At 39.0% G+C, this 20,515-nt stretch overlaps 1 protein-coding gene across 12 annotated transcripts in view; it reads right to left on the bottom strand.

Annotated features, from left to right (window-relative positions):
- rapgef2b (Rap guanine nucleotide exchange factor 2b) overlaps positions 1-20,515 on the bottom strand; it is a 75,947-nt gene that overhangs the window by 54,463 nt on the left and 969 nt on the right. For 11 of the 12 annotated variants that reach the window (XM_040010081.1, XM_040010082.1, XM_040010086.1 and 8 more), the window contains exons 2-3: positions 18,245-18,301; positions 8,733-8,816 (exon numbers count right to left, since the gene is read on the bottom strand). In XM_040010081.1, the coding sequence (XP_039866015.1) occupies positions 8,733-8,816; positions 18,245-18,301 (141 nt within the window). Of the gene's footprint in view, positions 1-332; positions 8,402-8,732; positions 8,817-18,244; positions 18,302-20,515 lie in introns of those variants that run through there. The other variant, XM_040010092.1, reaches the window with a different exon arrangement.

Below are 20,515 nucleotides of genomic sequence, written 5' to 3'. Positions count from 1 at the left end.
ACATGTTCTCACCACAGCAGGGGCTCCATCTTTGTTTTGGTTTCAAAGTTGCCAAAAGTTGTGTCTAACCCCCTCCTCTATATACCCCAAAAGAGCACACACCCCTTTTGCTGGCAGCACACTCCTCACACTGACAAATCCAAAATAACATCAAAGTCATACTTCACATTCCAGACTTGAAGGTTTTACTGCAACCAGCTCCCGGCTTGGAGAAGAGTCAGATTTTTAAATTACAACCAAAAACAAAGGAGTTTCTAGGCAGAACTTCAGTAAGCCGTACGCTCATGTGTTTCTAGGTAAGAGTTCCATGCAGCTGTACTTTGATGACTCACCCCCGACACGCCAATCTGCTCCTAGAGTGACACAGCCACCTGATAAGATGAACCCCTCCTTCTAAAATATCCCTTCTTGTTAGTTCAGAGTAAGCCAAGCAAACATGTTCCAAGTCCCGAGACTTCGGTGTAACTGCGGCATATTGTCCTGTACACAAACCGGCACTGCTGTCGGAGATTTGTGTATGAGAATGGGAGCGTGTGGCTCAAAGTGTAGATCAGCTTCTGTCCAATGGCCCTGCCCCCTTTCTCTCTCTCTGTCTGTCTGTCTCTCTCTCTCGCTCTGTGTAATGTGGTGAGCTGAATACGGCCGCATTCCAGCGTACGACTCACTTCCTGTTATAAAGCACGAGTGAGTGAGATGCTGGACTGTATGTTCCCGTGTGCACGTATAAACAGCACAAAGTACACTGCTTGTAGAAGTTACTCAATGAAGTCAGTCAACTGAACTCAAATATTCTAATTACAGTGTTTAGATTTATTTTAGACATGAAAAATATAAGACCAACTCACAAGTTGCCTCAATGTCTAGTTGTGTCCTGTGGTTCAAAAGCTTGATTGCTAGTTTCTAAACATTATTTTTAACATTTTTCCTTAGCTTTAAGCTGGAATGATCATTTTCCTGTGTTTTCAGATAAGCGGCATCATCGCATTTAAAATTTTAAACACCTAAAAGCTGGCATTTCCAACAAAGAACTGGAAATATGTTCAGTGTCATGCAATTTAAATTTTCCTTACCTCACATATAACCTGCAATAACTCCAGAACTCATCCCGAGGCAAGACCATGCAATGCTTAGAGAATACACAAAAGACCCAAGAATTACATCTCAAACTACAGCCCTGTGTTAGCATGTTAAAATCCATGACAAACCAAACCAACCAACCAACCAACCAACCACAACAAAAAAACATTATGATGGCTTATATGGTATATATGGAAGGGCAGGAGAAATATTTGTCCCTCTTAAAAAAGTAGCACAGCTTAGGTTTGGTCGACTGGTTAGATGAGACCAAAGCGGAGATGTTCGGTCATAATACAAAGCGCCATGTATGGCAAAAACTAAATGTGGCAGGACAAACAACTCACACCAACTGTTGAGCATGGAGGAGGTGGTCTGATGATATGGTCCTGGCTTACAATCACAGGACCTGAGACTACTATAAAAAAAAAAAAAAGATTTAATCTTATTCAGATGAATTCGGGATTAACCCTGGTTAGGGATGGGAATCAAGAACCAGTTCAGAGTAGTCCAGTTCCTTGGTCAGTCTGCCTATCGATCCCGTTCATCAGTTCATGCACTCTCGCTACGATCAGCTGGATCGGAGGAGGAAAACAGTGGTGCAGTTTACAGCGTGGATATAGACATTCCTTTTATTTTACTGCACAAAGATTGGGAGCACGATGGATACTGCTCCAGGACGAAACAACTGCATCATACTGTTAACGCAACTTAGGCTCTTTGCAAGCACCTGCACAGACAGAACGCTACAGCTAAGCTAGCCAAGAGCCCAGAGTGGTGTTTAATTTGAGTAAATGCTGACCCCAGCCCAGTACCGTGATAAAGTGAGCAGTCATTTGCGTTGAAGCCGCTGCTGAACTTCAACAGGTATCAAACTGATGAGCAGTCAGGCTGTAGTCTGAGTTTCTATCTTTTCATGTTTCTACATTAGAATCATCGTGACGACCACTTTAAAGTCTCTTTGTGCTGGTTTCCATCTTTTATTTGTGTTGTCGGCTTTGTCTTCATACATAAATACTAAGAGATAGATCGCATGTGTCTTCATTAGAATAGGGATTTGTGTTGGTGTGTGGAGCGGGAAGTTCATATTCTTAACTGGTAATTATGAGACCGTAACATCAAAGTAACTTAACGAGTAGTGTAACAAATGTCTTTCTCCCGGGTGTGATTAAGTAATGTACTGTGCTACTTTTAAGAAAAGTGTTCTCTGTAACAACAAACAAAGAGGGGAAATACCTCCAACATGCACAAACATGTGACAACTCAGCATGAAATGAATTTACATGAATGTAATGACTTTCATATGCTGCTTAGAGATGGTGGTGACTCTCAAAGTGGAGCTAATGTGAATCAATAAGGGAATTGAATTGTTAAGTGATATTGATAATGGAATCGGAATTGCTAATTCTTATCAATCCCCATCTCTTACCTTGAGTGTTCTGTAGTATCAATATGCTAGAAATACACACACACACACACACACACACACACACACACACAGGTACATATACACACACCTTCACTAGCAAGATAATAACAAACATTCTGGTAGCACAAACAGACTTCATAGCAAGTGATCAATGTTTAACTTGAGGGTTGTTGGGTAAACTCAACCCAACTCGCAGCTTGATGGGGTTTTATTTATTTATTGCATGATTGATGCCAGGTTAATAGTCAGACTACATGTCCCTGGATTTAGAGCAGACTTTCAATTTGAACAAAAAAATAAAATAAAATAATGAAAAATAAAACCTCCAAGCCAAAGGCAAGATAACCCCGATGATATGATAAGTGTTATTTTGTGGAGTAGTCCTGTTCACATGACTGTGTGAGTTGTATCCAAGAACAACCCCTTAAAAAAAGAAAAGAATAAACTGAGGACAAAAAATATTCAGCACAAAGTCAAAATTTCATGTCAAAACAAACCAACAGTACTGTTTCAGTCTGTGGCCTGTCGCTGGCAGGACCTAGAAATGTTTATTTTTAAACATACTATTGCTCTAAAATGAGAAAACAAGACTTACTTGTTTGTCAACAACAACCACCATTAAAATCATACCAGATGGATGAGCACCTAATATTTCAATTAAAATAAAAAAAAATAATGAGATGCACAAGCACAGTAACCATTTCTAGTCATGAAATGAATTAATAAAAAACAAACAAACAAAAAAAATCTCCTGTTCAGCCAGCAACTGTTCCACAGAATGGAAATGGACATCAGAGGCGTTGAGAAACATCTGTATTGTGCAACAAGAGAATAAATCATCACTGGATTATTTTGTCATCTACAGTCACAGATGAGTCTGCCTGTCAAGAAACAGTCTTATCGGTACCGGCCTTTTTTTTTTTCCCAGCAGTTCACAAGATGTGATGATGCAAACATTCCTCTGTTACCAAAAAATGCAATTTTCCCCACACGGGATGAATATGTTAGGAGTTGTGGTATTGGTTTACCCAGTGTAAGAAGTGACTGATGATGAGAAAACAGTTTGGAAGTGGATGAACGAAAGAAGCTTGATAGCAGTATGTTGAAAATGAATGCACACAGCACCGTGGAGGAAGGGAAGTAAAATCGGTCTGGGTTTACTAAAGGGTGTTTCAGGGTGGAAGTCCACAGTTCCATGCAGTTACTAGAAACTATGGCTAAAAATAGTTTAGTGTTGAATGCAGAGTACATGTGAAAATAATGATTGTCTTTAGCCTGTTGTTAACATTTGAAAGTTGCAGATTTGGCACATCTAATTTAAGGAACACACCTACACTGGAAAATCTTCTGAAGGAAAATTCATCCCTGAAACCATTAACAGCTCAGTAGTTGAAAAGCTTTTAAAGACACTCGCCTAAAACACAACCATCTCAATAATGGCCCAAAAAATAGATGTGCAACATCTGAAAAATGGCAGCTACAAAAAAAAAAAAAAAGTGTTATTCTGTGCAGAGTGATAGAGTGGTAGACAACTGTCACAACAGATCACCCGTTCCAAATGTTTTCATCCCATTAAATGGTCATTATCAGTTGTAATCACTTCCATAGATCTCACTAGGAAGCACCATCCTGTGGCTGCTAACAGGCTCGGTAGGCAGTTATCATCTGATCTCATCAGTCATGCACTGAAAGCACATTTTAAATCTGCAATGTAGTCATCACCCTGGTAACCTGCATGTGGCTAACAACGTGAAAGTGTAGATTTCTAATCAAACCATTATCTTATAACCCGAGCCAAGTAGCTTTGGTATCTTAAGCTAAACAGACGGTGTGTAAAAGAGAAATAAGTGGCAACTAAAAATGAAAGTAAACAAGTAAACAGTCAGTTAAACTGAAATGCCTTCCTGTCTCTTAATAATAATAATAATAAATGCTGCTTTTTCCTCTGTCCTGTTTTTGAGGATGTCCATTAATTGGAAAAGTTGGTGGTCTAAAACCTCCTTAGGCCAGAGGATACTGTATCCCAAATGGCCTCAATGCATTATGTGAGTTTCTACGATAGAAACACTGAACATAACACAAGCTGCACTCAGTTTAAAGCTCACCAAGGCTCAAGAAGTACTCTATAAATGCCAATACATTTTTTTTTATGAAATAAGAGTTACAATCTCTGCAGAATCATAACAAATTATACAAGGCTGACTGTCTCTTTTAAAACTGACTAAATCACCAGTAGTGCACTTTGGTCACGGTATGCTAAAGTTAGCCTTCAGTGTACCGTGACTAAACATGTATCTATTTAGGTGATATTTGATTTTGGGTTTACGGCATACAGTTCCAGCTTCTACGATTAATGACTGAGCCATTCATCTCCCCCCTGGATCAGATGTCACTACAGCTACCGGCAGTAAGAGAGCGAGAGAAGCACTGAGAGAATGATGGAGACGTATCAGGTTTTCAACCTTGCTGCTAGTGTAGATATGAACAGCCATTTCTGGGTAGGGCCTGTCTGAAACCCAATTCCACCACATCTTTAAAAGCTTCAGGAAGTCCCACTGGACTCCATTCAGTTACTCGTGCCACAACCAATTTCCCCTCCGAGCCATTTTACCTTCACCATTTGTCCTCTTTATAGACTAGGTGAGGCAGTGTGTCTGGATCTTTTCCTACCACCCAGTGTTTTGCCCCTATAGGAAAACCGTTAATAAGAACAATCCATGTAAAAGACAAGAAAAAAAACAAAACAAAAAAACAAAAAACGACAGAAACGTTCATAATAAGATAAGATAAACAAATGCTTTAATACAGAAACTATGACAGTCATGCTTTCTACCAGGAAAACAGGAAGATTTCAGTTAGGTTTACAGCTTTGCATCACATTAAATGATTGTACAGAGTTTCTCTAGCATTGTTACAGGAATACAGCCACAACGCCGCTGTCAGGAAAAAGTCTTATTCTTCTCCTTTTCATTCTTGAACTGAAAATGCAGACTGTCATTCAAAACCTGAGTGAGTTTCATGACCCAGGAGTCCTTGAAACGTTGACTTAGAATGTGCCATTGAATGTGTCATTTTGAAAATGTCTGATTGTCACTGAGGAAATAGGTTCTGCTTCATTTCCCCCAAAGCACCTTTTTTTTTGTTCTTTCTTTTAAATAGAGCCAAGTGGCTTACAATATACTAGGGGGTTAATACAAAAATTTCATTAATGAAATTAGTGTATGAATATAAAAAACTACAACAACCAATGACAGTTGGCCATAATCTAATCAGCCAGTGCAATAGTAAATTACCTTGGTAAATTTAACAATGCATATTTTTCTCTACTTCATTGTTGGCATGAACTGGCTCCTTTTGTATAACTGTTTTCAACACAGTGCATGTGCCGTTTCACTAAGATTAACAAACCTGTGTTAGTCAGGTAGGTAACTTTATATAATTCATGTTTGTCTAACTCTGGGTCTTGATGTAGGCCCACTATTTGAAACAAATGGCCTCAGCTGCATTAAAGCTGCTTTAAACCTTTTATTTTGATTGGGTGCCACATCCAGAACTGTGTCCCAGAGAAACACATTAAGCCTCAGTCAGGCCTACAGATTGGTTGCTGCCTTCCTGGTAACCACCAGTCATTAGCGAAAGATGTATTTCCTGACTAGTGTTGAGTGGTAGCTGGTGAAGTTGCTGTTGTTGTTGCAAAGAGAATACTGCATGAAAAACCTCTTTGTCAGCGTTCTGTTGGTTAGTGGATTGCTGCAGTTACATGGAAGACACTGACTTCCAACAGCAAAACTTGGAAAAAGTGCAAAAAGCGGAAAAGTAGTTTGCTTTCAGAATTAAAGCGTCACATTTCTCCTGCAAAATATCAGTTTCAAAAGCAGCTACTTTTAGTTTGAAGGCTGATGATCACAGCTTGTGATTTCTTAGTTTTACAGTCAGTTGGCGAATAGTTGGAGTGTATTTTTTTGTTATTAGATAACAAGTCAATATCATCCAGGCAAACTGTAGAAACTTAGATACCTGTGTTTGCTAGGAGATTGCTGGCCAGTCTCTAGGACCGTATGAGTGAGGCCGTACGATATCCATATTTGTATAGAGGAAAGAGAAACCAGCATCTGAAAGTTTTTGTTTAAAGTAGCCTGAGCCTACCTTTTGCCATGTTTAATATGCTGTTGACCAACAAAACACTAGGGGTCATTCTGCTTTCTCACCGATGGAAATGTTACCCTTGGATTAAACTTGGAAGAGTGTGGAGGGTAAAATGATAAAAGAAGCTCACAGACATTTACCTGCTCTATTGTTACATAAGCTCAATCAGACATCACAAAGACTTCGTTCTAAGAAGCTTGTCAAGTTTGATCCAACTAATTCAGACTTTTGCATTCTACACACCCAGCATGTCTACAAAAGTCAGCGCTGTGATGAATGAACAGCTGTATGTTGCGTGCTCTGTACAATGCAATACTCCCATTTGACTATTGCCAGATTGCCTTCTTTTCATCTAGTTGCTCACATGAATCTCAGCTAGTGGCACTGAAGCACATTCTCGCAGAAACTAAAACCGCTCAACGTGCAGTTGGTGCTTCATATGCATAATTTAGCAGAGAAAACATAAATGTGACAGTCCTGAATAAAGCAGTTGGCTTTATTCTGAACATCTGAGCTAATTATCAACCCCATACAGTCTCACACAGCACAGCGGATCCACCCTCCACAAGCTCCTTTGCAACATATGCTTAGTAAACACTTTCAGGGCCTTCTTCTCCTCTGTGACTGTGGTCAAGCATTAACTTTAATCTGCCAGTACCTTCAGATCCCCTTTCGGCATCACACACACACACACACACACTTTCACCTTCGTAAAACTGAAAAGGTTATATTTAAGAGGGGGCTAGCTTTTTGGCACATTTCCGATCAACTCTTCCGTTTTAAATGCCTCCCACGTTCGTACAAACCCAAAGAACGACCTCAGTGGACTCCCGCTGTACAGCCGGAACAGTTCTGCTCCACGGCCTAAAGTGACGGCCTCGAGATCAGAGTGGCCGTAGGTGTGTTATGCAAGCCTAATGGATAAAAAGATCATTGTTTTCAAGACGCCCACAGGGATATTTCATGTAACAGATCCACTTGTGAAATCGCAGCTTTTTAACATTTGAGTCTTGGCTTCAGAGGTGGTGAACACTGCTGTGAGAGGGGAACATGAGTCTTAAGTCCTCTGAAGGTGCCATAAATAATTATTTTCAACCCTCTTTAAAAAACTAAAATAATATGCAATATGGTTAAATCAGAAAAAGCAGGAATTATCCAAGAGATAGACTAATGAAATGGTTTGTGTTACTTGAGCTTTTCAACTATGCTAAACTGGTGATGACGATAACGCTTTCTACCCAAGGTTATTGAGCCTACTGTGATACAGGTCAAAAGCTTTAAAAGGACATGACTTATGCTAATCTTTTAATTATGATGAGGAATCCATACAATTTAGTCAAGGTGTCTCTACCTGCAAAGTACAAGTGTTACAGTGTAAGCTACTATAATGTGGTTTTACACAGCTTCAAACCATGCCTATGTATCCCGCTTTTTACCCTATGACAGCTGGGATAGGCTCTAGCTTCCCCTCTATGTAACCCTTAATTGAATAAGTGTATTAGGAATGGACAGATGTACATTCACCTTTTTGCAGTGTTGGTGATATAGTTTGAGAATTTCAGAGTGTAAAAATGTATTTTAATAAAAACGGTTTATAATTTTTAATGACGACATGTATTTTATTCTCGACCTAGTCACCTAATGTATTTCTCTTGAACTGCAGAGAAGTCATGTTGATGTCCCAGCAACATTCTTGTACATGAGAATTAACCAATTTGCAAAGGTAAATGTTAAAATGACTATCTGTATTAAATAACTGATTTTAAAAAAAGATATAAATTAAAATTAAATAGTTATGCCAAAAACATAAGTAAAATCTGTTTTAGAAACCAAAGGAACAATGATAAAGTTACAATTTTCTTTAGTGAAATCGCATAACTGCATGCAAACATTTGCTGCTGTGCAACATTTTTACAAGCCAATTTTAATAAAAGTTAAGAAGCTGATAAGACAGGAAACAAATCTTGGTGAGAGAGACATTTGTCTCTTCATTTTAAATTGGCTTGGAAGGAAAGCAGATGCTTGCATGTTACTGCCAAAAATCACACCTTCAAACAGCATTCAAAATGGCCGATGATCTTACCTGCTTCTGGGCAGGAACATGGATTCTTTGATGAAAACTGAGCCAGACAACAGGATGTACCAGCAGCTTCCTATGTCATCAGGGCTGAAAGACAGAAAGAGGTACATTAGTTCAGAATGTATTAATGGTGATATTTTGACACGAAGCAGCCAAAAATATAATTAAGGTTGATGAACGAAATGAGAATTTTTGTAGATTTGGATAGATGAGCCTATAACTGATGAAAAAAACCCAAAGAAACCCAAAATGCTCTGGGTCTCAATCTGTTATTTGCAGGATGTGTAAAACAAACAGGATCCAAAGGGTCAGCAATTCAACATCCTACTGGCATCGTAAGACACCGCCAGGCATCCTAATGCATCACAGCTATTCTGGCTATTAAAAACAGATTTGCAAGTAAGGTGAAATATTTCATTTGATTTGTTGCTGTGGATAATAAAAAGAAAAAACAACTCTTGACAGAAATTCCCAAAAGGGCTCCCTGCTTAATCTATGCCACTACATGAAAGGGTCACCGTGGGGCATGGATTCCATCATCAGTGGGTGTACAAGGCTCTCTGCAGACTTGTATGCACAACAACTACACTACAAGGCCACCAAAAGCACAAAGATCCTCCAGGTAGACTACAGAGTAGTATAATAAGAACAAGTAGTCTTCTGTGGAGTCTGCAGCTATCTTTGTGAATGCCCACAAGGCAGAACACTCCCTGCTTTTACCCTCTACGACAGTAAATTGAAAATGTTTATGTACAAATCAATATATTGATGGAGCTTATTTGCTGTGTCAGTTTACTTATCACCATTTTCTGTGCAGGTACTGTGGCTTAATGCATCAGTGATGCAAGACTGCTCGCTGCGCCAAATGATTAATAAAATTACAAAAAAAATGTAAAAAAGCGAGAAACTGAAAGGAAGGGAGAGAGAGAACTGTGAATGAACTGAAGACTCATTTCTGTCCCCACACAAACAGGAAAATGGGCCTCTGAAATAAACTCACACTGACCTCTGGATGATGCAGCTGATTGTCAAGTCATTTTCCAGGGAAAATGACGGGTTAAAAAAAACAACAACACTAAACATCAAGACTGTGCACTTTTTTCAGCTTTAAGGATTGTGTGGCAGTTCATGTGAACCACAGGCCTTACTAAGGAACATCAAAAGACTCCACTGAGGAGAATTTGCCTACAGATAAACAACTCACTAAATATAATTTTCAGAAATCACATTCGGTACGTCAGTGTTAATAAACTACGCTGCTAATGTTGAAAGGATATCCTCAGATTTTAAAATTCATCAGTTTTGTCTCTGTAATCATCTCGCTTATCCTTGGCTCTTCACAGATACCGCAGGGATTGCGCTGAGATAATCTCAAAAGGCTGAACCTCTATCAGTGGTACATGCAGGATTATCAAAGAGACATACATATTAACCTAATGAGAATGTAAACAAAGAAAGAAAGAACAATAATCATAAATAATAATAATGCTTGCTTTCGTCTATACGCAATCAATTCAATGCAGAGCGCTTCAAGGGGAGTCAACATATATAACTGCTGTGCTGGTGAGATAAAGTATAAGGAAGCAAAATGCTGCTGTACCAGCATAAATTGTGAGTTATGTGTTACTGGATTTAGTTAAGTATAAGCTTATATCAAAACAGATTACACCGGAGACACTGTGCTGCATTTTTCAGGTAATTACAACAGTGATCAGTGAATTTTTTGACTGCTTTGTGAGTCCTAAAAAAAAAAAAAAAGCCATCGCTGACGGCCTTGTCAATCAGACGTGTTGGGAAACGCACCTCTGACAGTAAAGAAGAAGCAAAAATCCAGAGAAGGAAATATTCCCGTCACATGTAACACTGATACCAACCTTCAGCAGTATGGGAAATCTGACATGAATCATGAAGTCCTAGCAGTTATGGGCAAAAATAAACATGCCAGTACTTGTAAACTGCTGTAATTTATGCTACCATAACTTAATTCACCATAGCAGTTAATGGTTACTTTGTTAGTTAATATCTCTCGGCTGGCCTGGGAACGCCTTAGTGTTCCCCCGGATAAGCTGGAGGAGATGGCTGGGGAGAGGTCTGGCTTCTCTGCGTAGGCTGCTGCCCCAGCGCCCCGGATAAAGCGGAAGAAGATGGATGGATGTTAGTTAATGTTTCCAAATTGAGCTGAAAATTACACAATTTAAAGCTGGTTGAACCCCCCTACTTGTTCAATCTTTTTCCTAGCTGGGTTGTCATGAACTTTAACATATTAACTGTGGCCTGTAGAGTTTAAGATCTACCTCTTGCGTTTTGCGCAGTTTATCAAATAACATTTTAAGAAACCTAACAATCCCATATAAGCACAAATTTAAGTGACACTGGAGTTTATGCTTCATCAAAAGGCAAAAAACGTAATTCTCTTTGCTATGAATGCACAAAATGATCTTAACAGCAGGCTAAAATAAATGCTTCTCTATATGACGCCTGCCTCCACCAGTCTGTTTATTAGTCTGTACTTTGAAATGTCACCGTCTCACAGAAGCTGAACGTCTGCAGAAATCAAATCGTGTACTTGAAGTTTCTCTGGTGTTAATAAGTCATCAGCTTGAGTTATTATTTCTGAGCATAAACCTGGTTCAAGTAAGACGTTTTAATTGGCAAGATAATGGAAATTAATAACCAGTCACATCTGCAAGGTGGGACTGGTTTTTACTAACAGAAAGGTAAAAGATGGGTGCCCTTATTATACATCTTCACAGAAACGTATATCCACACCCACCATCACTGTGCTGACTGAGTTTTTTCCCCTTTTAATCAAAGGGAACAAAGTCTTGCCCCTCCTTCCTCCTCTCCACATTTTCCTTGCACAACTAATGAGGCTGCAGACAGCACACCCTACTGACACACAGCAAATTCTCCCTCCACAATCATCCCTTCTCTTTTTCCCCCTTTTCTCCACTGATCTCCATCTGGTTCCCTGCAGACTCGTTCAGTCCTTTATATGGTTCTTCTTTGCATTTGGATACGACACGAAATGAAATGTTCAATTATTAATTGCCGGCATGTAGGGAGGGAAGCGAGGGAAGCACCTCACATGGCTGAGAAGTAGGAGGAGAAGATACAACACCAAAAAAGTAGGAGATAGAAGACTCTTATGTGGAGCGACAGCTTGACTGAACTGGGTCATGAGTACTGGAAGCGGTAGTCAAATGCTAAGCATCATCCACCAAACCCCTCACAGGGAAACCTTTAACAGTGGGGGATCTGGTTGATCGCCATGGAGGCAGCAGCAGGGGTAAAATGGGGACAAAATTTTATGACAGATTTTCACAAAATTAGGTTTGACTTTTACAAACTGTTTCATTCAAGAATAATTGCCTTTTGCAAATAGTAAAGGGAATCATAGTTGGCTTTTAGAAAAAATATTTTACAGGCTCAAAAATTCACGGTTTAACTGTTCTGAACATTATGGTTTGGGGGTTTTCCCGTTTTCCTAGTGTGCTACAGATTTTTTATAAAAGAGTTACTAAGCCCAAAGTCCACACCAACATTTCAGTACATTTCTTTTATTAGATGGTCTGACTTTATAACACACATTACAGTTGTCAAAAAAAAAAGTCTTTACATTTCTGCAAGTGTAGTTTTTGACTTTCATTAAATTAACTGCAAATGCAAGTCTTTCTATGCAACAGAATATTGTAAAATAAATGCATAAAAAAGGCCAATTTTCTATATATATTATTGCACATATTATTACAACACACACACACACAAACAAACAATCAGGAGTTTCAAAACACTAGAAGTGTTTCTACACTCGCATTGAGGGACATATAAGCAACTCTGACTATTTTAACTTGTCATGCTGCTTTCACCATGGACTCGGGAGACTGGCAGTCTCACAATGTTGTGTTGATATTTTGAAATAAAGCATTCAAAGTTTTCAACTGTCCAACAAACACAAAATTAAAAAAGAAAAAGAAAAAGAAAAAAGGTCAGGAGACGACAGAGTCTACTGGTTAATGTCCAGCGCTTAAAACTTTTGACCAAACTACTTTTTTTTTTTGCATAACTCCAAAAATATTTCCTTTCAAGACAGGATATAACCAAAAAAAAAAAAAAGAAAAGAAAAGAAAAAAATCTTATTCTAAAAATAAACATCCATCTGTCATTTTTCTGTCATTAAAAAGCAGCTCTACCAGATACTTAGCAAATGACTAACGTCTCCATGTCACTGCCACACAAGCTGAACAGAATTTACTGGAATGAATAATTATATAAGCTGACTGGTCGCTGTGATGAGTTTTTCAGCTCTTTCTCCCAGAGTTTTCCTTCATCTATCTTCCCATGACGCCGTTTATGAAGGAAAGCAGCTTCACGCTGTCACATGGAACAGGAGCTGCCTGTGAGGGCAACTTTCCGACAGCTGCTCCCTCTGAACCTTAGCCAGGGGTTAAAATATCACAGTCTGTTAAGTGTTCTTCTTTAATATTGTCAGAATATATTGGATAAAATATGTTTTCTCTTCGACAGAAATGAGTAAGTGGCTTCAGCAAATCATTTTTAAAAACACTAATTAAAACAAAAAAAAAATAATTCATTGATTTACAGAAAAAGAAGAAAAAAGAAAAAGCCAACAATTATTTTCAGTAGTCTGTCCTCAGTTCATTATGACGAACATTATCTGCTTTTTTACAATTACTGTCCATTCAAAGTCCCAAGGCAATTTTAATTTGTCCAACCAAAAACAAAACAAAACGCAGAAATTGCACAGGATCAGAAGTTAATGTGAAACCACATTAATGGCTTCAAAAATATATATATAATAATATAATGCTTGTTTTTATGGTACTGTAGTTGTGTTAATTTGTGTAGGTATTTGCCTACAGAGGGGAGATTTCAACCTAGACTATGTTCACCATTGCAGTTCTCCAAAAAACCTACCAGCGCATAACTCAACTATACCGCTCGAATGCTGCCTGGTTGGCAAGTGGGTCAGACCAGGGAAGGGAGTGACAGCAGTGATGACTAGTAACAGGAGAGGTATCACACACACACACACACACAAAAAAAAAACAAAAAAAAAAACCTGAACTTCAGCTCTTTGCATGTTATAACTCTGCTCTTCTCCACAGTGGCTAAAGGACCGACAACAGCACAACCAAAGTAGCCCATAAACCAGCTGTTCTTTAGTCACTGCCTCTATCTGGCAACCAATGCTCTCTGCAGATAGCTCCCTGTGGTCTGCAATGCACAATGCCCTGCAAATACATACAGTTGGATTTTTCACTCAGCAGAGGGTCAAAAGTCAAGGGTTTCATTTATAGAGCTGACATGGAAGAGGTTAAAGACCAGCCAGATGATGCTAACCCTCTTCACCAGCCACTGTGCCAGGTCAGCCACCATCGAGGGTTTAGCACTTTAATCTTCGGATGGTAAATCCAGAGAGGTTCAGACTTGCAGAATGCAGGATGCGATGTTTTCATGTGATACCGAATGTGTCTTTATGAGTGTGCAGCCCAAGGCAGTACTTTTTAAAACTATCACCCTTATCATCCAATTGTTACTGCAGGCCTGCCAACAGCCATGCAGGGCCTGCAAAGTTATAAGCGTGGAAGTCATTACAAAGGTCACTTCAGCAGGACTGCATGTTTGCTGAACAGAAAGAAATATACAAATAGACAGCTGGGATTCAGTTCTATGCAAAATGTCCTTTTGAAGCAGTCAACTTTAGCTCCAACTAAAAAAAATGCATAAATACATAAATAAATAAAGTCTCCTAAATGTCTTGGAAATTATTCTGACATTTGATTAATTGTCACTGTAGACCAACTTTAAATGCGGTTTACATTTTTTTTAAACTAATTTCTTTAGTATTGCAATGCTTTACACTATATGTGGTTTTCTGGGATACAACTTAATATTGATACTATCAAAATTTAATTTCCCAATTAACTTTTAGAGCCCTCACTTTGCAGCCTATTATTGCCACTGTTATAAACAGATGAGGAGAGAAAGAGACTGGTAAAAGCTTGTGTTTTCAGTATAACAGGCTGATTAAAACCCTGCAGAGAAAGCTCAGTCTGATCGTCTGCTGTTTAATACACAGCTTTTATAAGGGAGAGCCTTGACCATTTTTTATAGGTTAATACAGCTTGGCACGCATATACAAATACATGCAAACACACAGCTGTACACAGACGCAACCAGAAACACTGGCGTAAGCATGCACAGTTGTGCAAATCAAATGAGGCAATTTCCCAAAAACAAAATAGCATGCTGCGTTTCTGTGCTTTAGCTCAGGGGTAAATTAGCACACTACCTGCAGTTATGCTCTCCGCTTTGTTTGTGACCACACCAAGGAGCTAGTGCTGAAAATGACCGTTTCATGTGAAATTTTATCCACATTTTTTTTTCCATTGTTTTCATTTTCATAAAGATGTTTGACAACACTGAAACCATAGAGAAAGACAGCAGCTCAAGAGCTTCTTTCCCAGTTCAGTGAGAAAATACTGTATTAATGTACTTTAAAGGTCCTATCTGACAAACAACATTCAGTAGACTTTAAAATCCTTTCACAGTGTTTATTTGGTGGTTGTTTGTTTCAGAAGTTTCCTCGTCCACAGCTTTCGAGCATCAAATAAGGAGGTCTGATTTGTAGACCTTTATTTTTAATTTTCCAGGTATGGATATTCGGGGTTGATTCAATCAAAGAGCAAACTTTAAACAAAACCTCGATCTTTTTGCCAGTGTAGGTAAGTAGCCTTGATACTAACACACTAGTGAAAGTAAACACATTCAGTAAATAAGCACACAAATTTTGTAATTTATGTCACCACCACCACTTAAAGTGCCTACTCATACTCAACTGCAGATTTATGTTAACAGTTTTATGTTAACAGTTTTAACATAACCTCACAACCAACAAAGCACATAACAGTACAGTTACCTGCAAAGGCCTACACAAAGACAAAAGTAAGGAATCAAAATGTACAAGACATTTCATTTTCAGCAACACTTCAAACTATTTTAGACAATTATTGCTATTTAAATAGTATTAGCACTACTGCAACCTCTATACTGTCAGTCCAGTCAGAGAACGTGTTAACCACACATTACTAGTAATAATAATAATTTGGTTTTTCTGAAGCAATATAAAAGCAGTCAGGTTTAACATTTATTAATGATGACTTTGCAAACAGTTACTGTAAGGGGCTATGATGACATTAAAAATACATTTTAACAACTTAGGTTAAACGTGAACGAGCTAATTAACTGCTTATGTCAATATAAAGTTACATATATTATACTTGAAAGCTATATTTGAAAGCTGCGTTTTCATCTGAAAACGCTCCGCATTACACTATCGTTTTCAGTCGTTTTCACAGAGTTGTGCGTCCACATCGAAACGGCCGAAAACGTTCCAGCGCTGCGCATGCGTGAAACGCAAGACGATTCGACCTGCCTCATTTCTGTCTGCCGTTTATTTACTTTTCAGGACTTTGAAACGTCGCGGCAAAAAGTTGAGGAAAAGCACCGAGTTTTTGAAATGGACTAACAATGAGGTGGCGTTGTTGCTGCGAGTAACACAAAAGTACAAAGTTGCAAAAGCGATTGAGAGTTAAAGAATTTGAAGAAAAGCTATCTGGAGCATGTACAAACTGATATTCATCTTTAATAGGGCTGTCAAAATTGAGAGGAAACAAAACAACTGCTGTAAAATGCCCTCCGCTATCTTTGTTTAATTGGTCACATGACTGCATCACATGACTAAAATGCATCATCCTTTTTGAAAGTCTGTGTTTTCGTGTGTTCACACTCCAACGGGACAGCTGCGTTTTGAAATGCATGCGTTTTCGATAGCGTTTTTAAAACGCTGCGTTTTTCCTTGAGGAAAGTGCCGTCTCAGTGTGGACGGGAGGTCAAAACTGAGAGAAAACGCATTAGTGTGGACGTAGCCTTGTGTTATGTCCACACGTGCACGGGTATTTTTGAAAACGGAGTTTTAAAAAACAATCCCGTCCACACGTAAACGCAGAAATGAAGGAAAAACGCTGCTAGGAACATGCCAAAGCAACAGGTGGCGATATATTCCTAACCGTGTAGAAATGTTGGCCAATCAGAAGTCTAGAAGCCTCGGTGGGAAATAGTAAACAAGGATGGGGCATAGAAGCAGAACAGAGTCCTATGTGTGGAGAGACAGTAACTGTGTGTGTATATGTAAGCATTTAAACACTGCAGAGAGTAAAATTAACAGTAACAGTATTGTAGAAATTCATTTCACCGAAACAATAACGTGGCGCACAGTGTGACGTCAAAAAAGGCGCACACCTTTGACGCTGCGTTTTCCCCGTTTTTCTCGTCCACACGTAAATGCAAAGGCTGAGTTTTCGAAAATATCCACCCTGGCCGGAATTTTTTAAAAATCTCCGTTTTCAGTGACCAAAAACGCCGTTTATGTGTGGACGAAAGGTGCAAACGCATAGAAAAATCTGCGTTTTCAAAAATACCCGGGTACGTGTGGACGTAGCCTTACTTGAGCAAAAACACCGTCTCAGTGTGGACGGGAGGCCGAAACTGAGAGAAAACGCATCAGTGTGGACGTAGCCTTAGTGTTTCTGAGTGTGTGTACAGTAAGTGGTGTGGGGCACCTAAAGGAATCTTGCTGAAGCTGGACTGTACTGTGGCCACCATTTAGTCTGCATTCCTATTTTTTAAATCAGCTCCCCCACTGCCAAGTGGGCTTCTAATGAGGTGTTGACTCTTCCACACCATCCACCATCCACCCACACACACACACACCCACACACACACACACACACACACACGGAGGATACGAAGGCAGGAAAAGGGATGTTGCCTCCTCTGTAGCCCCCCGAGACACTGGCAGAGTTAATTAACTGTCTTAATTCTCACTCTGGGTGTTTGGAAGACTTAGATACGTGACAGCAGTCAAACACTGTGTGTGTTTTGTGCATACCACAGTTGTGCCAGCTTTTTCAAAATGGATCCAACACACACACACACACACGCTCTCTGAAAGCTGTCAATGCAGCTTTCTGATCACATTAACCCTCCAAACAGATAGCTCACAGGAGGAAGCATGTAAGCATCACCACTAGTGCCTTGCTGGCTCTCTCCAAACTGAAGAAAATGCTTTTAAGAGCTATTCCAGCTTTTGTTGACAATTTAGATCAGTCACTTATTGAATCGCACTGAAATATGACTGGATATAATTTCTATGTTCGCTATCCTTCAGTTGTGCTATAGAGTGATCTGCCTCATACTGCTTCTGCACTTTAATGACATTTATTTTTATTAAGTCACCGGGGTTACTCTTCTGTACGCAGTTGGCATGTTTCTTCCCATCAATAACACCGATTTGTATCCTGAAGCAAAGGGTGCTTTGATTACAAAGAACTGAAAATACTGTTACTTTGTCTACCCATCGTTTTTTTGCTTTGTTCATGCGGCTCTGGACAAATATTATGAATACCCAAGCAGACAGAGATAGTACTTACTAGTATAGCACTTCATTGGCCTCATGTCTCTCATAACGCACCGTCTCACACATGATCCTGCAGAGAGAGAGAGAGAGAGGAAACAGAGGGAAGAAAGAATCACAGTTAGGCCTCATATTTGTGTTTGAGTGAATTTATGATCAAATGTTATCAATGTTATGTTATTATAAATCTATAACTAGCAAATTTCTGCATATCCTAGAGTCACCTTTAGCAACAGTGACTGACAGTCAGAAAGCCTGCTGCTGATTATAATTAAAATTTAGAGTGCTGGGACTTATAAAGAGTTGCAAGGTTGTCCATGTTAACCGGTTCACAGCGTATGGTTCTGGTTGTTGCAGTGCATTATGGTCTATCGAGGCTTTTGCTGATAGGTGAAGTGAGTTGTTTTTGCCTCATTATTTTCTCATTTTTCTTGGTTAAATTACACTTGGTATATAACTGGTATGACAAATCTTCTTTTCTAGGCAGATCTACAACATAAAGACTACAGTCCTTGTTCCTTATAAAATATGGTGAGCTTTATCCTCAAACTGCAGAGAAACATTTGTTTATGTCAGGGCATTGAATTTGCTGAAAATTAAAGCTTTACAAATCTCCTTTTTTATTTGGGTATGCTTTATGGTATTTTAACGTATTGATCACCAATTACATAATTGTTACTTTTAAACTTAATTCAGTAAAATATTTACATTTGCATCTGGAAGATTCCTTTCTAAAGAGGTAGGTTTTACGCATCTACGTTTAAGCTAAGCCACTGCAGTGATTTACTTTCTTACTTAACAAAAGCAGAGTGAGTATGTATTGGTATGTCCTCTAAAATAAAGCACACATTGACTATGTGGTCCCACTGCACCACTGGTTAAATGGTCTTTTTCTCAATTTTTACCCAGTTGTACTTTTACACATTTATTTATTTATTTTTTTTTAACAGTGTCAAACATGATCTGCATGTCTTATGCACGATTTATAGTCCAAGTGGATGTCTGTAGCAAATATGAAGGAATTCCCTGAAGGAATTCTGATATATCCAGCTTCTGGGCCTGGGAAGAACAGACAGTCTGGCATTCTTGTTGCCTGTACAGAGGCAAAAAAATATATTTGATAATATTATAATCTGTAAACATAACTCTGCCCTGAAAAATCCAGCCTCACAGCTTCTTGTATTCTTTTTGTGCAGCAAGGTTTTTTTTATAACTTTATATACATTTCATTTTTTTATGTTCTAAATTCTGGAATCGAAACATTTTCACTTTAAGTCCATTCATGTCAGGCTTTCCCCAGATGCCTGTATAGAGAAGACAAACGCTCTTCAACAGTACATGCAAACCACTGTAGTAAACAGTAACTGATCAAAACACAAATGCTTTCAAAAACAGCTGCGGGTGGACAGCATTTTGTAGCCTCTTTATACAAAGACCTAAAAACAATCCCAGCTCAAGAAAAACAAGTTACTGTGAAAAAGGATCACAGAAGAAAAACAACACATTCCTCCCAAAATGTTCAGACAACAGAAGTATAATATAATCCCATCGTTAGTGGGATGTCTGGCTGGGAGCTTTTTTTTTTTTCTCTTTTCTTTTTTTTTTTTAAAGTTACTGAAACTGAAGTTGGCAAAAGGGGTTGGTCTGTGGGACTACGGGGACATTCCTTTTCTGTACGATCCAAAACAAGGAGGAGGGAGAGGGGTTAGTGCTGGAGGCCTCTGAGGGGTCACACAGTGGAATGTTCTAGCTCGCGGGTCATGCACCGCCACATTGTTCCCTTGCTAGTATAATCCACATGTATGCACACGAGGCATGCTGGGAACAGACTTCTGACATGCAGTGTTTGGAAAGTGTGTGCCAGGCAGAGAAGATGGAGGAGCCAAAGGCAAACTGACGCATGAATAGTAGAGCAGGGAGGGCTCATTGCTTCAAGGTTTAAGCAGAGAGTATGGCCTCACGGGGACCCGGTCAGGTATAGGTACAGATTATTAGGGGAAAAGTGCAACAATGACTTCGCTTTAGTCATTTAGTCAGTTTACAGTTTAGTCATAGCAGATATTTTAGATGCTGGCTAAAGTTTCAAACAGAGATTTATACAACTGGGAAGAGAAAAAATTACTTCTGCAGTTTTAGAAGCTTGGCATGGATAAGTGGTATTGAGGCTGGTAATAATCAAGATTTAAGAGCAGGTATCATTTATTTTTATCTGGAGGAGAAAAGTCCTTTTATTTGTCCTCTTGAGAAGACAGAGGAGCCAAAATGGCTCATTTCAGCTGGTGCACCA

Source organism: Simochromis diagramma, unplaced genomic scaffold (assembly GCF_900408965.1).
Source record: "Simochromis diagramma unplaced genomic scaffold, fSimDia1.1 OVJJ01000585.1, whole genome shotgun sequence".
NCBI classification, from domain to species: Eukaryota; Metazoa; Chordata; class Actinopteri; order Cichliformes; family Cichlidae; genus Simochromis; species Simochromis diagramma.
This window is presented reverse-complemented; position numbering and strand designations above follow the sequence as displayed.